The following is a 20,352-nucleotide window of genomic DNA, read 5'->3' as shown; positions in this document are numbered from 1 at the left end:
CATGGAATAGATCTGGTAGATATTGACCATGGGGAAGGAGGTGTGCTGAGACATATGCAGCTGTTCTCAGTAACAGCTGTTGGAGAGGGAGAGGGGAAACAAAGAATAGATTGAAACAGAGTCAGAGGTGAGACAATCTCACACAGAACAAGATGGCCACCCTCCAGTGGGAGCACAGCATCAGGCAAGCGTGGTGAGATGGAGGGGAGTTTAGCTGTGGAGAAGTGAAAAGGACAGTGTCTGTGAAGTCAGCTGTCACCAGCCTTTGGAGCCTGTTGAGGGCAGGGTGAGAGTCAAGAGAAGAGGACAGCAGAAAGTGAACGAGGCAGTCCATAAGGTTCTTTATTTTGTCTCCAATGTTGTTCACTAGTGGGAAATGCTAAATGTTATGTCTTTTCTTGTGACAGGGAAACTTTCTATGGCAGATCTTGGTCCATCACAAATGATTTTGCCCGTGAAGATGTTGGGTTCTCCAGTGACGCCCTGGACTTACACACCGACGCCTCCAACATGCACGAGCCTTTCAGGTACTATTTGGTTTTTAATTTTAATAAAGCATGAACCTGACTTAGGAAGAAAGTGATACAGAGATGTCAACCAATCAATCAATCAGGATTTATGAAGCGTGGCAACTCAAACAAGATGCAAGCAAGAGACAGCACTCAGGAAGACGGGGAGGAAGCAGAGCGGTGCAGCAGCATGGAAGAGCTGGGCCTGGGACCTGTTCAATGGGGTCTCCATTAAGTAGGTCCTGGGAGGAGGGAGGGTGCTGGGAGGTGGTTAGGGAGGTAGGCAGGAGGCAGAAAAATGGCTGACAGGCAGGAGCAGCAAATGAGGAAAAAACAAGGAGAATCAGTGAAAAATGAGGGAAAGCAGGATAAAGCACTCAGAAAGAGAAGGAAAGGAGAAAGAAAGTGGTAAAAAACAAGGAAGAAGCAACAGAAAGAACTCCTAACAAGCATTTATGATGCAATGGTCTCGCCTTTCTTAAAATTAGAGCTATTGGCATTGCTCAGGACATTATTTTTGTTTTTAAAACATATAATATATATATATATATATATAAAATCTTTATTCGGCTTATTCACAATGGAAAAACCATAAAAGAGCAGAAAATATCATACAGTGCAAAAATACATATGTTACATAATGTTTCATATAAAATTCATTTCACAGTTAAAAAAGTTAATCAAAATGTGCAGGGAGCCGCTCAAAGTGGAACTGACGAGGATTTTTAGAGATTCTTTCTGTGTTTCATAATACATTTTAAGAAACTGCTAACAAAATAGCAGACATTTTCCGTTTCCAGCATTTGCAATCTTAAGAGAGCGGGTCTACACTGTCTCAACCCCCAAGATCTTAATATCGGTAAAAGCCAGATCTTTCTATGGGCTTGGTGGTATTTACAGAGCAGGATCACATGCAGGTTCGACTGCGTTGATAGACCATCACATGGACAGGGCGGGAGTGTGGCATTCCAACAGTTTTGTAACGGAAAGGTGACCATTCTAAAGAAGGTATTTAGCCTGAATCTAGTAATTAGCATTCTCTCGTAGATTGATGTTTGAAGTGCCAGATACGGGTGAATGTCAAAGGCTACTTGGATCATGTTTGCGTGGATCACTGCCGTTTTTGAGGAATTTGATGCAAGTCTTAAAGATTCCAGATGACTTAATGCTTTCTGCTTAAGATCTTTTTTCGAGATGTCCGTTATAGATGCTGGGTCTAAATAATAGTTCTCAAAGCCTAGATCGTTAAAAAAGTTTCTAACATATAGGAGCCACTTTATTTTAGCAGAATTGTCCATGTTCATTGAGTCTGCAATGATGGCTTGTGTCAAAGCATTTTTGTCTGACTTCCAAATGCGGCGCCACAGCATCAGAGGTTCTATTTTTATTAGGTCCTCTATGTAGGGTATAGCTAATTCAAGGTGCATTGCATAGGTTGAGGTGCCTTTGGGGGTGGCTAACAAGAATCTTAAAAAGGTGTTTTCTACCTTCTGGATGGAACTAATGTCAGTGTACCCCCAGACTCCCGCACCATATGTTGCGATTGTCTGGCATTTGGCGTTGTAGATCTTGAGGAGCTCTACTGGTGGTCTTTTGCCTAATCTCTGAGAGAAAGTTATTAGGGCGGCAATTGATCTCCTAAATAAGAGTGCCCTTGTGTTCACTGCTTGCTTCCAGCTAAGTTGGTCGTCTATCATGACCCCCAAATAGGGATAGTGGGGGGTAGCTTCCAGCTTTTGATTGTTGAGCAGTGTGGGATTTATTCTTTTTTGGCCTCTACCCACTGTCATTACGAACGTCTTTTTCACGTTCACCATTAGGTCAAGTTTGCCCATGAAGGACGTATACCTGCTCACTGCTTTCTGGAGTTCTCGGGGGGTTCGTGCAAGGATAACAGCGTCATCCGCGTAGAGCAGGGCTGGGATCAGGCGGCGGTTTATGCGTGGGAGGTCCTGGGCCCCCCTCAACATCTCCCCCTCCAAGCCGTTGGTGTAGAGAGAGAAGAGGAAGGGGGCCAGGACGCATCCCTGCCTAACCCCACGCCCTACGCTAAACGGAGACGTCAGCTCTCCATTTACGCCGAAGCGTACTCTGGCTGTTGCCCCGGTATAGAGCTCTCTTAGAAAGTCTAAAAGGGGTGGATCTACTCCCAGTTGAGCTAAGACCTTCCACAGCTTTGTATGCGAAACGCAGTCAAAAGCTGCGGAAAGGTCGACAAAGACCATATATATCTTAGTAGGGATGGCCTGGGTGTATTTGCCCATTATTAGGGTGAGATTGAGGACCTGCTCTAGTGTACCAAAGCCCTCACGGAAGCCGAACTGAATATCAGAGATTATGCCCCGGTCCTCACTCCACTGCTGAAGGCGCTCTAGGATCACTCTCCCCACTACTTTCCCGAGCGAATCCAGCAGTGATATGGGCCGGTAGCATTTTGCGTCTTGCCGGTCCCCCTTTTTGAAGATGGGAACCATTATTGATTTTGTCCAGGAGGTTAGGATTCCCTCGTTCGCTGCCGCTGTACAGACTCTAGTTAGGATGGGGGCCCAGAGGTCTAGGTTGCTTTTAAAGAAGTCCACTGGGACCCCATCAGGTCCTGGTGCCTTGCCTGGTTTGCTACTCTGCAGTGCGTCCATGAGATCGGGGATATCGAAAGGTACCAAAATGGGATAATGGGCCTTAGGAAGAGGGGATTCTGTTGGTGAAGTGTTTTTAAAAATCTCCTCGAAGTGGGAAACCCATGTATTTTCGTCGATAGCGACTTCAATTTTCGGGGTACCCTTTTCGGTGAGATATGGAGTTCTGACTGTGCGCCAGAAAAGCTCGCTGTTTTTTGAGACTGCACCTTGGTGGAGATCGTCCCATAGTTTTTGCTTAAGTTGGGCAGTTCTCAGCTTTCTTTCCCCTGTGTATTGGCGCCTTAGGAATTGGATCTGGGCTGCATCTCGCGGTTTGTTTTGGAGTGCAGATTTTAATTTTGTTAAAGCAGCTGTGCAATTGTGGTTAAACCACTTTGGTTTTGTGGAGCGGTTTGGTTTGGGGTTTGAGGTGAGTAGGTCCTTTATGTTATCTAATATTAAGTTAAAATTTCTCAGGACTTCCTTATGACTAGTTGCAAGGTCCAGGCATTTCACAATGTTTGGGTAGGACCGAGTTATTAGTTTTTTCGTTATGTCAGATGGATTAATTTTTCCCCATTTGATTGTGAATCCGTTACATTTACCAACCTGGATCTTGTTCTGTGTGAGCGTGGTCGCCATCTCCAATTTATGGGAGGAATTGGGTGGCATAGATAGTTTTATTGTTAAGGCTGAGTGATCACTGAGGGGAGTGGCAATGACCTCAAAAACTTTGAGTTTGTTCATAAGACTTGGGGAAAGGAATATGAAGTCTACTGTGGATTGATGACCTCTGCCCACATAGGTCGGAATAAATTTACTTGGGTCTGCTTTTAGGTGGTTTACAATGTGGAGATCCAAGTCTGATAGGACGATGTTAGTGATATTTCCCAGTTTAGTATGAGCAAGGTGCGCTATTGGGACGTTGAATTCGTCCACTATCCCACAGCACAATAGGTTGGGGGCTGTACAGGGGTGGAGATTGAAGTCACCTCCCCAGATTAAGTGGGTTGCCTTGTTTGCGGATCTCCAGTGGTGAATTTGTTTCAGTTTGTCGCTAAGGGTGGTAAGAAGAATTGTGAAGTTTTCTTCCGATAAGTTATTGTATATATTGGTCAAGATGATTGTTTCTTTGTTAACCAGGGTGAGTGAGAGGATTTGGTGATTAGCGTCCTGGGAGAGTATAACCACTTTATTAAGTGGTAGGGTATTTGAGATGTAAATTGTTAGCCCGCCTTTTGGTCTACCCATGATGCTAGTTAGTGCTGGGACAGAATAGGTTTTGTAGCCTTGTAGGTGTAGTTCTTCTACAGACCATGTCTCCTGAAGACAAATTATTTGAAATGGATTGAGGAACTTCTGCGCAGATCCATCCTCGATTTTATTTCGGAGGCCCGCGGTGTTCCAATAAAGAACTGTGATAGATGAGGAGTCATCACTAGATTCTTCTTTTGGGGTTATGGGTTCCTTGTTGCTGAGGACTGGAGGGGTAGTGAGGAGCTGTGGAGGGGGGGATACTTGAAGGTCATTTGGAGAGGTTTCTGTTAATGGTCAGTCGACCATTTCTAGGCCACTATACCTATTGTTTAGCGGGATGTTGTACCATGGGTCCCATCGAGGTTGATCTCTGTGTGGGGGCCATTGTGTGTAAGGTCTTCTGTCATCCCATCTTCCACCCTGGTGGCGTTGTCTTACTGTGTGCCAGGAATAATCTGGCTCATATAAGTTAGGGGGACCATGGTATCTTGAATTTGACAGGTCGTCCTGCCTAGGGAATGGAACGGACCAAGGAGGCTCCTGCTCCTGAATATAGCCGTCCACTTGCCTAAAGGTTTGGGGTGATATCTTCCCATGCGCAGACATAGTCCGCTATTCGTGGGTCCTCGAATGTGATTGTTATGCAATCCCCAGGAATGGTTTTTCTAGTGCTGCCCACCCACGGTACCCTGGCTACAGATCTAATTCTTCCGCGCCAGGAAGATGGAATCGGGCGGTTGGTCTGGAGCCAATGCTGGGCCTTATTTTTTAGGGACCAGACCGGTTCTGGGGTGAGATCTGTTAATTCGGGTACTCCTGCCATGACCACCACGTAGGGTGAGGCCTCAGGAGGGAAATCTGCAGGGAGTCTTGGAGGGTCAGGATTCCTCGCAGTTTTTCTCTTGGGCCTATCCGCAGGGGTTTTTGGTGGTGCAGGTGGAGGGGGTAAGGATTTCGTTGTTGGTTTATTTACGTTTTTGCCAGGGGTTTTATTAGCGGAGCTACTAGGTGCAACCGGGGTGGCGGCGGTTGTAGGTGCCGCGCCTGGGGAGGTTAGAGTAATTATCTGTTGCGAATTATTAGTGGTGCTTGGGGCTGCTACAGTTTTTGCTGTTTTGGTCGAATTTGAAGTATTTTTATTAACGGACACGTTTGGAGTGGTTATCCGGAGAGTCTTTTGTTGTGGGTTAGGCAAAGATGAATTAGCATTAGATGCGTTAATATTAATTGCTTTTTTAATGTTGTTTCCTCCTGTTTTTGAGGGCATGATGGGAGAGTTAGGTGTTGGATTTTTAAAAGTTTGGAGATTTGTGATTCTAGGGTTGCTAACCGATGCTCTAAGGGTTGTAATGCCTGTTTAACTATGCTAGCTATGCTGGAAAGAGTTAGGTCCTGGGCCTCCGTAACATTCAAGTCCACTTGGGCTTGTTTGCTGGAGTGAGGGTCCAAGACTTTCGGGGAAGATGGTTCCTTCTCTGCCTGGTGAACTGACGCTAGAATCTCGATTTGTGCCACCCTATCATCTTGATTTTGAGAGATGGTGGGTGGTATCGCCAGACTTTCTGATGTGATAGAATTTCTAGGCGCCCTTTTCTTGCTGATTGCTCCCTCCCTCCTACCCCTTTCTATTCTTTTATCTGTGGAGGAGATTTGTAAAGGTGTTGTTGGAAGCAGTTCTGGGGTTTTTTCTAAGTCGAAGCTAAGTTGAGAGTCCGCGAGCTGGGATACTGACAGGTCTACTGTGTTTGGCAGACTGCGTCTCTCTCGAGTTGGCACTATCTCAGCATTTGGGGCTCCTAATACTGGGGATCTGGCTTCCGCCAGGATACCTAATGAGGATCTTTTGGCAAATGCCAGATCTAGGGAGACCCTTTCTTCCATCATTGAGATACTCTGATCTATAAATGTGTTAGCCTTCGTTAGAAAGTCGTCCATGGGGCCAAGCAGTTTACCCACCGAGCTGAGGGCTTTAGTTTTGGTTTTAGATCCCCTCGTATGGACCATTATTTTTCTTGATGGGGTGTGGGTCTGAGGAGAATCGTGAAGTGAGAGGATAGGGAAAATCTAGATAGAGATGTCAGAGGGGTGGCCCAGTCCAGTCTCTACCAGCCTCTAATGGCCTTGAACGGCCCGCCCTTTGCCCGGGCTTCGCCCCGGGCTGCGACCCGCGCGCGACCCGCGGCGCGTTAGTGGCTGGCTAGATGTAGGGGAAGTAATGAGGGCGTGGCCGCCGGGGGAAGAGGCGCCGGCTGCAAAGAGCGGTGGTTTCTGGGCCTCGCAGTCCCCCGGTAGGCTTTTCCAGGACACAGCCAATGCACTACGACCTGGGCGGGTCGCGCTGAGAGCGAGGTGGAATACTGCCGATTGCAGTAACGCTCCCACCAGCCGACCTCTGCCACAGGGAATGCGGTGTGTAACGTGGACAGGAGAGCAATTCCTCGGGACAAAGCAGATGAGCAGGTCAGTGAGCGGCACCCGCGCAGCGGGTGGCGCGAAAGGTTATGTACAAGCGTTCGGATCAGTGGGCGTGGCCGCCGGGGGAAGAGGCGCCGGCTGCAAAGAGCGGTGGTTTCTGGGCCTCGCAGTCCCCCGGTAGGCTTTTCCAGGACACAGCCAATGCACTACGACCTGGGCGGGTCGTGCTGAGAGCGAGGTGGAATACTGCTGATTGCAGTAACGCTCCCACCAGCCGACCTCTGCCACAGGGAATGCGGTGTGTAACGTGGACAGGAGAGCAATTCATCGGGACAAAGCAGATGAGCAGGTCAGTGAGCGGCACCCGCGCAGTGGGTGGCGCGAAAGGTTATGTACAAGCGTTCAGATCAGTGGGCGTGGCCGCCGGGGGAAGAGGCGCCGGCTGCAAAGAGCGGTGGTTTCTGGGCCTCGCAGTCCCCCGGTAGGCTTTTCCAGGACACAGCCAATGCACTACGACCTAGGCGGGTCGCGCTGAGAGCGAGGTGGAATACTGCTGATTGCAGTAACGCTCCCACCAGCCGACCTCTGCCACAGGGAATGCGGTGTGTAACGTGGACAGGAGAGCAATTCCTCGGGACAAAGCAGATGAGCAGGTCAGTGAGCGGCACCCGCGCAGCGGGTGGCGCGAAAGGTTATGTACAAGCGTTCAGATCAGTGGGCGTGGCCGCCGGGGGAAGAGGCGCCGGCTGCAAAGAGCGGTGGTTTCTGGGCCTCGCAGTCCCCCGGTAGGCTTTTCCAGGACACAGCCAATGCACTACGACCTGGGCGGGTCGCACTGAGAGCGAGGTGGAATACTGCCGATTGCAGTAACGCTCCCACCAGCCGACCTCTGCCACAGGGAATGCGGTGTGTAACGTGGACAGGAGAGCAATTCCTCGGGACAAAGCAGATGAGCAGGTCAGTGAGCGGCACCCGCGCAGCGGGTGGCGCGAAAGGTTATGTACAAGCGTTCAGATCAGTGGGCGTGGCCGCCGGGGGAAGAGGCGCCGGCTGCAAAGAGCGGTGGTTTCTGGGCCTCGCAGTCCCCCGGTAGGCTTTTCCAGGACACAGCCAATGCACTACGACATGGGCGGGTCGCGCTGAGAGCGAGGTGGAATACTGCCGATTGCAGTAACGCTCCCACCAGCCGACCTCTGCCACAGGGAATGCGGTGTGTAACGTGGACAGGAGAGCAATTCCTCAGGACAAAGCAGATGAGCAGGTCAGTGAGCGGCACCCGCGCAGCGGGTGGCGCGAAAGGTTATGTACAAGCGTTCAGATCAGTGGGCGTGGCCGCCGGGGGAAGAGGCGCCGGCTGCAAAGAGCGGTGGTTTCTGGGCCTCGCAGTCCCCCGGTAGGCTTTTCCAGGACACAGCCAATGCACTACAACCTGGGCGGGTCGCGCTGAGAGCGAGGTGGAATACTGCCGATTGCAGTAACGCTCCCACCAGCCGCCCTCTGCCACAGGGAATGCGGTGTGTAACGTGGACAGGAGAGCAATTCCTCGGGACAAAGCAGATGAGCAGGTCAGTGAGCGGCACCCGCGCAGCGGGTGGCGCGAAAGGTTATGTACAAGCGTTCAGATCAGTGGGCGTGGGCGCCGGGGGAAGAGGCGCCGGCTGCAAAGAGCGGTGGTTTCTGGGCCTCGCAGTCCCCCGGTAGGCTTTTCCAGGACACAGCCAATGCACTACGACCTGGGCGGGTCGCGCTGAGAGCGAGGTGGAATACTGCCGATTGCAGTAACGCTCCCACCAGCCGACCTCTGCCACAGGGAATGCGGTGTGTAACGTGGACAGGAGAGCAATTCCTCGGGAGAAAGCAGATGAGCAGGTCAGTGAGCGGTACCAGGCCAATAGCTCTGTTGTTCTGGAGTTTGAAGTATCGCCCAAGGCTTGACTCTGAAGGACATCCGAACTCCAGTGGACTTCACAGCGTGGAGGCAGCCTTTTGAGACTTCTTTCAGCACGGCAGACGGCAAGCGCGCAACGTGGATAAAAAAAGAGTACTTGGGCCTTGGGAGACTGATAAGAGAATCACACGAGGAACATCCTTTATTTATTTATAAAACATATAAATAAATGGCATTGTCATTTACAATGCCAATAGCTTAATCTCTCGCAAATGTGAGAACTATTGCATTTGCACCCATACACAAACACAGAGCCACACACAGAGCCACATGCACCCACCCACACACAGAGCCACACGCACCCAGCTACACACACAGAGCCACACACATAGAGCCACACACACAAAGCCACACACACACAGAGCCACACACACACAGAGCCACACACACACAGAGACACACACACACACACACAGAGCCACACACACACAGTCACACACACATACAGACAGAGCCACACACACACACACACACATACAGAGCCACACACACACACACAGACAGAGCCACACATACACACACACACGCAGACAGAGCCACACACACACACAAAGACAGAGCCACACACACACACACACACAGACAGAGCCACACACACACAGACAGAGCCACACACAGACAGAGCCACACACACACACAGACAGAGCCACACACACACACACACACAGACAGAGCGACACACACACACACATAGACAGAGCCACACACACAGACAGAGCCACACAGAGCCACAGACACACAGATTCCCACACACACAGAGCCCAACACACACAGAGCCCAACACACACAGAGCCCAACACACACAGAGCCCAACACACACACACACAGAGCCCAACACACACACACACAGAGCCCAACACACACACACAGAGCCCAACACACACACACTGAGCCCAACACACACACACACACACACACACACACACACACACCCACACAGAGCCACACACACACACACACAGCCACACACACACACACAGAGCCACACACACACACACAGAGTCACACACACACGCACACACCCAGCCACACACACACACAGGGCCACACACACAGAGCCACACACACACACACACACGCACACCCCGGGGAGTCTTCTTATTTACAGATGGGTTATTTGAGGCCCCCACCAACTCCCAGAGCTCACCGGTTGCTTCCCTCAGTCTAGGTCAGCCACACGCCCATCTCCGCCCAGTAACGCCCCAGGGAACAGAGGCAAGAAATGCAAGCACAAGCAGGGAACAGAGCCAAGAAAAGAGAGCACAACCAGGGAACAGAGGCAAGAAAACGATCACAACCAGGGAACAGAGGCAAGAAAAAATGAACACAAGCAGGGAACAGAGGCAAGAAAAGCGAGCACAAGCAGGGAACAGAGGCAAGAAAAAACGATCACAAGCAGAGAACAGAAGCAAGAAAAAACGATCACAAGCAGGGAACAGAGGCAAGAAAATCAAGCACAAGCAGGGAACAGAGGCAAGAAAATCGCTCACAAGCTGGGAACAGAGGCAAGAATAGTGAAAAAATACCAGCCGGCTTCCCGCTGCTGCTGCTCCTCCTCTGCTGGTGCCTGGGCCCGCTGTGCGCTACGTTGGTGCTGGCGGTGCCCGCCCTGGCTTGGCTGGCGCTGGGCTGCCGGCGCAGGACGGAGCACCCCATTGACCCCCGGGGCCGTGCGGTCTTCATCACGGGCTGTGACTCCGGCTTCGGGAGCAGGCTCGCGTCCCGGCTGAGGCTCCTCCGGCTCCTAAGCAATCTCCCCTGGGGGCCATGAGGGGGTCCTGAATCCTGGGGGCTCGGGGGAGACAACATGCTGCATGCTTTTCCTCAAATGGGGCACCTTCAAGGGCCAATGTTCCCTCCCCCGCATGTACCTTTCTGGAGGGCTCTCCACTCGCTCAATCTGTCCCGCCTCCACAGCCTCCCAGGAGATGGGGGGTCACCAAGGTGCCTCACAGCTCTCCGATCATCATGGTGGGCCGCTCACCCCTACCGCTGCAGTGGAACATCAGGTGGCTGGTCCCGTCAGGCGCTGTCCGTGCCGAGGTCTCCTCTCGGCTAATGGACTGATGCAGCAGAGAGGGCAGCAGCTGCCATCTTAGCTCGTTCTGCGGCCTCCCCAGCAGGATCTCCTCTCGGCTGTCAGGGGTGCTCACCAAGGACGAGCACAGATTCCCCGCCTGCTCCAACTTTGGCGCGTGGGCTCATACGTGGAGCGGAGCACGCTCAGCAGCAGTGGCTGAGAGGTGGGCGGGAAACCAAGCAGCAGAGGTCCGTGGCGAAGCGAGCGCATGGACAGTATTTTCTTTCTCTTCTCTTTCCATTGGCTGGAATGAAAAATTCCAGCCAATTGGAAAAGGAGAGAAAGATCCTAACCCCCCCCCCCCCCGAATCCAAAAAAGACGGAGTTTAAATGGACAGACGCCCCTCTTCTCCAATGGCTGGCCTCCGTTTAGGAAGCCAGCCAATGGAGAAGAGGGGTGGGTTTAAGCTCCATATTCTGAAACATAAAATCTCACCAGCGAGACAGCGCAAGCGCAGCCTACGCAGGCCAAGACCTAAAAACGGGACAAAGGCAGGAGAAAGCACTCAGTGAAATGGTGAAAGCAGAGCGGTGCAATAGCATGGAGAGAGGTGGACCTGGGGCCTGCTCAATGGGGTCACGCTGCGGCTCTATTAATTAGGTCCTTCGAGGGAAAGGGGCGCTGGAAGGCAGTGGTAAACAGCATCATGCTGGAGTGGCAAATAATGAAAAAAACAAGGAGAAGCAGCGAAAAACATGGGAAAACAGGAGAATGCATTCAGAAGAATGGGGAAGAAGGAGAATGCAGTAAAAACAAGCCAACAGCAGGAGAAAATACTCAGAAAAACTGACACAGGAAAGAAAAAAGCATTGAAAAATTAGGCAAAAGGAGGAGAAAGCACTCAGAAGAGCAGGGGAAAAGATAATGAAAGCAGTCCAAATTGAGGCACAAGCAGAAGAAAGCACTCAGTAAAATGGGGGAAGGAAGTAGAAAGTAAAAACAAGGCACAAGCAGGGGAAAGCACTTAATGTAAAGGAGAAAAGCAGAGAAGTGCAGCAGCACAGAGAGAGCGTTGGCTGCTTTCTCTCTTATGACAGAAAGCATTCAGAATGTGTAAAGAAGCACAGGTTTAGATTGTGGTCAAATGTAAGCACGAAGTCTAAATGAAACTAAATGTAAGAAAGAGAGATTATTATTTGGGGTTCGTGGTTGTCCACTTCAAGGAATATGAGACTAAGGGGCATATCAGCAAGGGCTTTATCTCCCCTTTTTTGGCTTTAAAAGCCAGAAAAGCGTAGATAAAACCATCACCCCATCAGCAAGAGGATGCTAACATGCATATTCGCATGTTAGCACCCTTTTGCACAACACCTACCTTTGCATCTCTAATGAGATGCAAAGTAGGAGATCCTGACATACTCTACATGTCAGGACATCAATAGCGCGGCTTCACGCTATCAGCAAGGATGCCCTAGCATTTTAGCAGATGTTAGTTTTTGTTTTTGTTAGTTTTTGGAGAAAACTACTGTTTTCTCCAAAAACTAACATCTGCTAAATTCTTGACTTAGCCACCCCTAACATAGGGGGTGGATTTTGCTGATACGACCACAGGGTCGTATCAGCATGGAAAACCAGCAATGTTCCCTGCAAAACGGCGATTTTCCCCACTATCTCTGGAATTTTTATCGCCCAGGAGCAACGCGTTGTTGATAACGCGCTACCAGGGCGATAAATTCCAGAGATAGGCGGCGATGAATAACAAAGTGCTAAGTGCGCTTTGTGTTATTCATCGCCGCTCCTTGCTGATATGCCCCTAACTTGTCAATCGTGGAGTCCAAAATCACTAAATTAACACAAGGTCAGGCCCTGGGCTGCTAGGGCACAGATAAGACTGGCTTAACTGATGGCAAAGTGCACAGTATTTATACAGTTCCATAAAGTAATAAATCAAGACAGCAAAAATTTGAAATGTGAAACCAAATTAGAAATATAGAGTATCATTGAATATGCAAAATAACACCAAAATAACAAAAATTCAATAAACGGAATCAGAGATATGATTTGTTTTAATTTTAACTAAAAATCATCCTAACAAATATAAAGTGAAAATGATAGTCTCCAGCCAATTGATTTCACAAGTGTATTCACATACAAACTTGAGTATTATCAAGCAACCATAACAATGAAACAATACCCTCCCACCCCAACCTGTGTGTGCTTGTGTGTGGGATCAGATCCAAAGATACACCGACTCCAGCTGATAAATCAATACTCAGTACAATGCTTCACAACAGATGCCAAAGTCACCCCCGTCATACAATCAAAGAGATTGTGGAGGCTGCTTCAATACCAGATCACCCAATATATCAAACAAGGTGAGCGGTCCAGCGGAGATCACCTAGAGGGGGAAAATCTGCCCGCCCATTATCTCCTAGACTAAAAGGTTAGGCACACATAGGGAAGATCATCCATACCAGACTCAAGCTACTCCAAGTAGGTGTCCCAGCATTCCAATGGGTCCCAACCCTTACCCCTTGTGTGCAGTCACTTGTATACCACTAGCTCAACAGCCACCCACCAACATTTCAAGGGGGCCACCATGGTGGACTTCCAAGCCATAGTAATACACTGCTTAGCGAGGATAAGCGCTAAGTTTTAAAATCTCAATAGACCTTTGTTTTTCTTGGTGACACACCACATATCAAGTAAGTGTATAAGGATTACGTTGGGCGTGAACTTTGTACATAGATTTTATACAGAAGATGATTGTCCTGCTGTGCTTCCAAGAATCCTCATGCATAATGTATGAGATTTCGAACTAGGGAAAACCCGCATTTTTAATGCAGTATAGTATCTACGTGAAAGGTCAGTCCCTGTAAACCGTGACAAGTGTAATGTGGGGAGAGAATATAGGTAAAGGGTAATGAGATGATCGGGGCCTATATTATGGTACCTAAATGGTATATAACACCTGTTCTGTGTCCACAAATGGGTTTTGCTGTGAAGTCACTCTGTGCGCACTGTTTGAATGTGTGGAAATGGTGCCCACCATTCATAGCAGCAAAGCATGAGGGCTCACAGAGGTCCCTTCCATGAAGGACAGCACCATGTCCAGAGACTCCTATTGTATTGTTTTCCGTTACTACCAGAGGTACTGCCTAGAGTCTCATTGGCTCTAACCCCATCTGGGAGCACCAGGGAGAGAGCAGAACGTCATCACTAGTGCACAGAGGCAGCAGTCATGGGGTCCAATAATGTCTATGTCTGACCCTAGAAACACCAAGGGCACTGCAGAGACTCCTGCACTGCCCATCTCTGAGTGCTCCAGGGACACAGCCAAGGCCCTTGAATCACCCTGCTTTATGCACCGGTGACATCACTGGCATTAGGGATGGAGGGTCCGGCAGTGTCAGGTTTTTGGAAGTGCTAGAGACAGGGCTGTGGTCCTCAAAGCATCCATCAGCTCAGATTAGGAGTGAGCAGTGACCGGCGACTCGAGCATGCCGGTGAACTCTGCTCCGCCGGCAGTAAGCTATGTCTTTGTGGCCCAATGATGCAATTTTATTTGATCAGTTGAGACTAGTCTTTTGTCTTTATAACCAGCAAGCCGGGTAAAATCATATTCCTTGTACCTTGAATGCTGATGACTTGCACCAGTTCCTGGTATGCTGGGTTGAACTCCTTCTTTAATGCAATCTTCTCTTAAACTACATCTCCAACTTTTGGAATCCAGCTAGAAGTTGCTGGTAGCTGTTTCACTCTATCAGTGGCAGAAGTCTTTCAAAGTTCATTAGACCATTCATCCCGGAAGTCTAGTAGTTTCTGTAAGACATTGAAACATCGCAAAGAATATGCCTCCACTGTGTCAGGACTGTCAAAATCTGGACAGAACCTCCTAGGAGGTTCAGCCACCCAAAGATCAGCTAGACAGATTATTTAATGCTTTCTGGATGTCATACAACTGAAGGATCCAAATACGACCTCAACCTAATACTTTAAATGTTAAGTTTTGTTTTAAGTCAATGTTTTTCCTCTCTACAGTTGAATTTCCCAAAGAACGATATGGTGAGGAATAATGCACAGCAACACCCAGGGTTCCATTAGTATCCCTGAAAGCCTTAGAGGCAAAAGCAGGGCCCTAGTCTGAGTGGAATGCAGCTACTGCATATGGCCAAATGAAGATTTACAAATCTTTAGTAGCAGTGCGAGCATCAGCAGATCATTGTGGACACACCCGTCGAAATCTGGATACGAATCTACAGCAATTAGAATGAGTTTAAACTCACTGTCAGAATTTAAGGGACTGCAATGATCATGTTACACACATTGGAGTGGTTTATTTGAAAATAGGAAGGGCGTCTGTGGTGGTTGTGCAATGATGGAGCTTTTATGCTGTTGGCAAATGGCACAACTAAGGACATATTGTTTTGTTCACTTGTACAGATCGTGCCACTAATAGTGCTCTGTAGTAAAGAAACACCAGCATGGGAATATACTACACATTCGTTGGCAGCTAATATTTATTCTAGCCTAAAGGTCTTTGCTTGGGAATCACACGATCAGCCATGCCAAGGATGGTAGCAAAAGGAACATTTAGGGCACTTAAGTGATAGGAGCATTTTGCCATAAATGTTTTAGGTAAAGGGGTGCTGTTTCATGAAGCGTTGATGGCCACCATAATGTTTTCATCTACCCTCGTATGAGTAATGGCAGCTACTTTATCAGTCTTAACTGCTGATTTGACAGTTTCATCAGCCAACTAATTCCCTACAATGTATATTCCAACATGCTGTCCGTATCACATGAACCCGTGGATAGCTGTCTTTAAGTTGTGCCACCTTTCCCCAAAGCAGCTTATGCTTTATATTGTTCCCTTTTGAATCTCCCAATCCATTTAGGTGTGAGTAATGTAAATTTTCATTAAAAGACTGGGTGCAATAGTACGAATCGCACACTATGAGCGTGGGGAATTCTGTATTCCATTTACTAGTCTCCAGAATCAAGGCTTTCAATTCAGCCAGTTGAACAGTACAATCCTCTAGGGACTGCGCAAAGGTGTTTTGAAGACAGAATTTCCCATCCAACATGACACCATGTACTGCACAGGCTGCTGAGTATTGGTGTTTGGTGTCGATAGCAAACTTGGCTGAGCTATCAGCATATATTATGGGGCAGATTTCTAAACCCCTTGCACCACTTTTGCGTCACTTTTAACATGGGAAAAGGGATGCAAATGTGGCGCAAGGGGCTTGTAAATCTGCCCCTATGTGTTTATACTGGTCAAGAGGCAAAATATTACTGGGCATGGGGTATTCATGTTCGTGTTTAAGAAATTCTTGAGTTTGTAAAGTAGGGTCAAAGACATAGTCTACATCAGTATCCTTCTGGGAAGTGGCTCATTGTATCTATCTAGAATGTATGGCTTTTGCATTAGGAATGCTAGGCTTTGTGCTAGCCTCCGAGACGGACAGGAGTAACAACAATTATGGGTTTCCCTTGAGCCAAAGGTCTTTCCTTTATGATAGCCATCTGAACTGCAGTCAGTATTTTCTCAGTGGATGCAAACCGCATTTCAGCATTAGAATATAGATGTGTTTTATGCACCATCAAAACTGTGTCACCTCCATTAAATGTGATATATGTGAAGCCAATGGCACCAGCAATTATACAGATTACCGAGTCTGTTTTATTGATATGTGTATGTAAGTGTCTTAATGCAAAAATGTCAGTCTCTAGTGATTTGAGTGTTTGTGTATGCTCTGATATCCAATGCGTACAGGAGAAATCAGGGAGAATTAAATTGTACAAAGGTTTTATACGTTGTACAGAATGTGGTATATATTCTCTATCAAAATTGAAGAATTCTAAGAAGGATTGCTATTTTTTAATGGTGTTTGGGAGGTTGTAAAAGTGCACATTTCTCTAGGAAATGTGGCACCGGGCTCTTGCCCTCGTTTGATAGCTCATATCCCAAAAATATGACACTGAGAAAGGCAATTTTTTTTTCTTATAATTGAATTTGCAGCCTTGATCAGCAAATCCCCAAAAATGCAACATACTGTGGCTAAACATGTGTTTAAATCATGTTCCATTACATCATCAACATAGCACAATGCTTGTGGGTCAATATCATGTCGAATTGACATTATTCAGGCTGAAAACAGTCTAGGACTGTTCTTATACCCCAAATGAGACAACAAAAGTGGCATTGTGAGCCCAGTGTGGAAAGCGCTGTCAGATCTCTGCTTTCAGGCACTATGTTTTAAAATATCCAAGGTTGTTTTGTATTTTTTATGCACTATGTTGTGCTTTACAGCTATGCTGGGTCAATTTTGAATTGCAAATGTGCATGTATGGCTGTTTAAGTGTCTGTAGTCTAAGACTATGTGACAGAATGTTCTGGTTTAGCTGCCGGAAATAAGGGATTATTCCTCTTTGGAAGAAGCACAAAGGAAGACGGTAAAACTACCTCCTCTTCCTATGGGGCTGTTCTTACAAATTCCAGTGCCAATCTACCTCGCTAAGAGAATTTTATAACTTAGGGCCTCATTATGATGGCAGTGGGACCACCACTGTCAGCCCGTCATTCGCAGTCCCACCGCCATCAGAGCCAGCATTACCGCCGCCAGATTATGATTGCGGACGGATGCTTGTCAGTCGGAGAGACTGACCACCACGGATCCGGCCGGCTCACGGAGACCGCTGGACCGCCAGAGGGACTTGTATCCCTACAACAGTGGTGGTACCTGCTCAGGCACCGCCGTAGGGATTATAATGTCCCTTTCTGCTGGCCATTTGATATTGGTTAACCCGCCATGAAAAGGCAGGCAGAAAAGGACTTTGGAGGCCCCTAGCGGGATCCCATTCCCCCTTGCACTTAGCCTTGAAGCCAGTTACACAGTAATGCCTATGGCGGGACCACCAATAGCTAGTCAGGTTGTCCCATTCCCAATAGGATGGCGGTCGAATAAAAGTCTGACCACCATAATAATAAGGCTCCAAGTGTTACATTTTCCGAGACTATTATTCTAATGGGCCACATTATGTCACCCTCAATCTGTTTCTTTGGTTTATAAAGTCAGTTTGAAGGCTGACGTGTCGATCTGTGGTTTCTGCTTCAATAAATGTGTTAGTTGCTTTGGCATCTAGAAACTCTCGAAGATTCTGGTGGACCATCGTGACCTCAATATGTGTGACATATTTCGCCAAAATACTCTCAATTTTCTTCTTTTTGAATTGTGCTTTTTGTTGTGGAAGTGTCTCTTTCTTTTTTATGATGACATCAGAAGAGTGTTGTGAGTCCTTTGTTGGATTTACATGCTCTCTGATCGTTTGTTTGATGAGTCCTGAGAGGAACAAGAATGGCACGATGAGTGTACTGATACCTATCAGGCTGTTTTATTGTATCCCGGTTACTAAAATAAAATGTCTATCAGAGGTCTCTGGTTGCAGAGATCCCCCCTGGTGATTTTACACCTTATTTATGTCTCAGCATTTTTTAGGAGACTCTGGTGCTTGTTTGGTATTGTCCTTTTTAGAGCTACCTTTAAGCTGTTGTTTAATTGTTCTTGCCCCCGAAATATCTCAACCTATAGACGAATAGGTGTCCGAAACCATTTTTGGTAACTTGCGCTCCTGGTCTACTGTCACAACTTGTGCAAGGCATTGGCATATCACCAGTGTTGCTGTCTCCCCTTTAATGTTACTTAATATTATGCAGGATACTGTAGCAACATTGCCAATTAAGTTCATCCCCAAATCCATGGCAGGGGCAGCCCCATATTCATTTTGAATCTGTTTTAACCCCTTTGGCAAAACAGCAAGTGATGGTGTATCACAATTATGGTATAGATTGCAGAAAAGACTGTACCCCAAGTGGCACAGTCATCAATTGGGGATACCATCCCAAGTGACAAGAACATAATGAGAATTTTATGTTTATCCTGGGGTCCTGTATGGGGAAGCACTGCATCAAGCTGATTTGCTTTTCCTCTCTTCTGGTAGAAATCTTGCCAATATAGCATTGCTATCTACAAGACTATTCACAGGCACAGCTAACTATGGTTAGACAGTTTGTACATCCTTCTCTGGGACATTTATTATTGTACGCATAGCAAACTGTGTTAAACATCTGCATAGTCTAACTAGACACAAATTTGGGTACGGTGTGTAACCGGCTAATACTGGCCATGTAGTCTTGTCATTGCTGAGGGGACCCAGATGAATGCTTTGCCACACGTGTGGTAGGGTGCCTTGGAACCAATTTATGTGTTTCTGAAATGTTAAAGGTATTTCTAAGTCATTATAAGCTCTGTATTGGACTGGTAAGGCAGCCGCAGTGTATGTGTTTAATGTTTGTGTATTAGCATCTAATGCCAGATAAGTGACCCATGAGTAAAATAATTCAGATCTATAAGCTTTGTAAGCCTCAACCATGAAGGTAACATCTCCACCCCCATTTGGTAGCCCATGCAAGGTAAACTATGCTGTTTTAGTAGGTAAGCAATTTGCAGGAATATTACATTACATTCACCCTTTTAGTGAATGGAACTCAGAGATGAAATTACCATAGTGGGGTATCCTTTTAAATGTTAAAATTTGAACAACCTACAGACAAAAACAGGCGCTTCCTATAATGCTGAGGAGGATTCCTCCCTAAGACCATGAACATCTCAGTTTAAAGGTGAATAGGGGACCTTGGGGAGACAAGAATTACTCAGGAGACCCATTACATAAGTACCTGAACCATGAATGTTGGTGGTGCCATGTTACACAGTTCCCCCCTAAAAAAGATAGGATTGCGTAATAGGATGGCAGAACTTCAGAATTTAGGGACTGAGCCCACCACATCATCAGAAAATATTGGACCTATTCCTAGGTAGCTCACAGTCCTCACTCAAACCCCTAACCTTCCTGGGGTGACAGATGATTTAGGCAACTTTGAACATGACACTAGGTCTGGGCACAGCTCATGGAGTTGCAGAAAAACTCAGCCAAATTCAGCAGAGTTCCGTAAGCATGCGGAGTATTGCTCGGTCACCCATGAACAGGACACCTCAGGCATACAACAGCATCATCAGCAGCCTGTGTTCACACTCATAGCACTGGATCTTTAAGACACACTTTCACAGGTCTTTCCAGCCATGAAACACAATCCTGAGTGCCTGGAGGAGGCAAGAAGACAGCACGACGAGGAGGAGACACCGACTGTGCTGTCTGAATCATGGTACACCGGATCTTGCAAACACAGTGGCAAGCAGTAGAAATCTGCAAATTGCTTGCTGCCCACAAGGCACAATGGGGCACAAACATGTTTTCAGAGGCACAGTCTGAGAAATGTACTGTGTGAGAAAAGAGAGAGAGCTTTGACTATGCAGTCTGCAGTGCTACAAGTAGGGAAATAAAACACTAGACTAGGGGTGGACAGAGGACCAAATGCTGTGTTGGTGTGGGCACTGGCTCTGGTCAGGGACACTGTACGTGTCTGTCCTATCTCCACCCAGGTACGTACAGCAATGACTCTGGGCGCACTTTCACTCACCCATCACCCACCTTACCAGAGAGCGATTTACCTCACCTCCATG

At 47.6% G+C, this 20,352-nt stretch overlaps 1 protein-coding gene across 3 annotated transcripts in view; it reads left to right on the top strand.

Annotated features, from left to right (window-relative positions):
* The window catches only part of LOC147689454 (trimethyllysine dioxygenase, mitochondrial-like), a 273,486-nt gene that overhangs the window by 194,990 nt on the left and 58,144 nt on the right, over positions 1–20,352 (top strand). For all 3 annotated transcript variants that reach the window (XM_086942231.1, XM_086942232.1, XM_086942233.1), the window contains exon 5: positions 408–527. In XM_086942231.1, coding sequence (XP_086798357.1) covers positions 408–527 — 120 coding nt within the window. The remainder of the gene's footprint in view (positions 1–407; positions 528–20,352) is intronic.

Source organism: Lissotriton vulgaris, chromosome 10 (genome assembly GCF_964263255.1).
Source record: "Lissotriton vulgaris chromosome 10, aLisVul1.2, whole genome shotgun sequence".
NCBI lineage: Eukaryota > Metazoa > Chordata > Amphibia > Caudata > Salamandridae > Lissotriton > Lissotriton vulgaris.
Note: the sequence above shows the minus strand (reverse complement) of the source record. Positions and strands in the feature narration are given on the sequence as shown.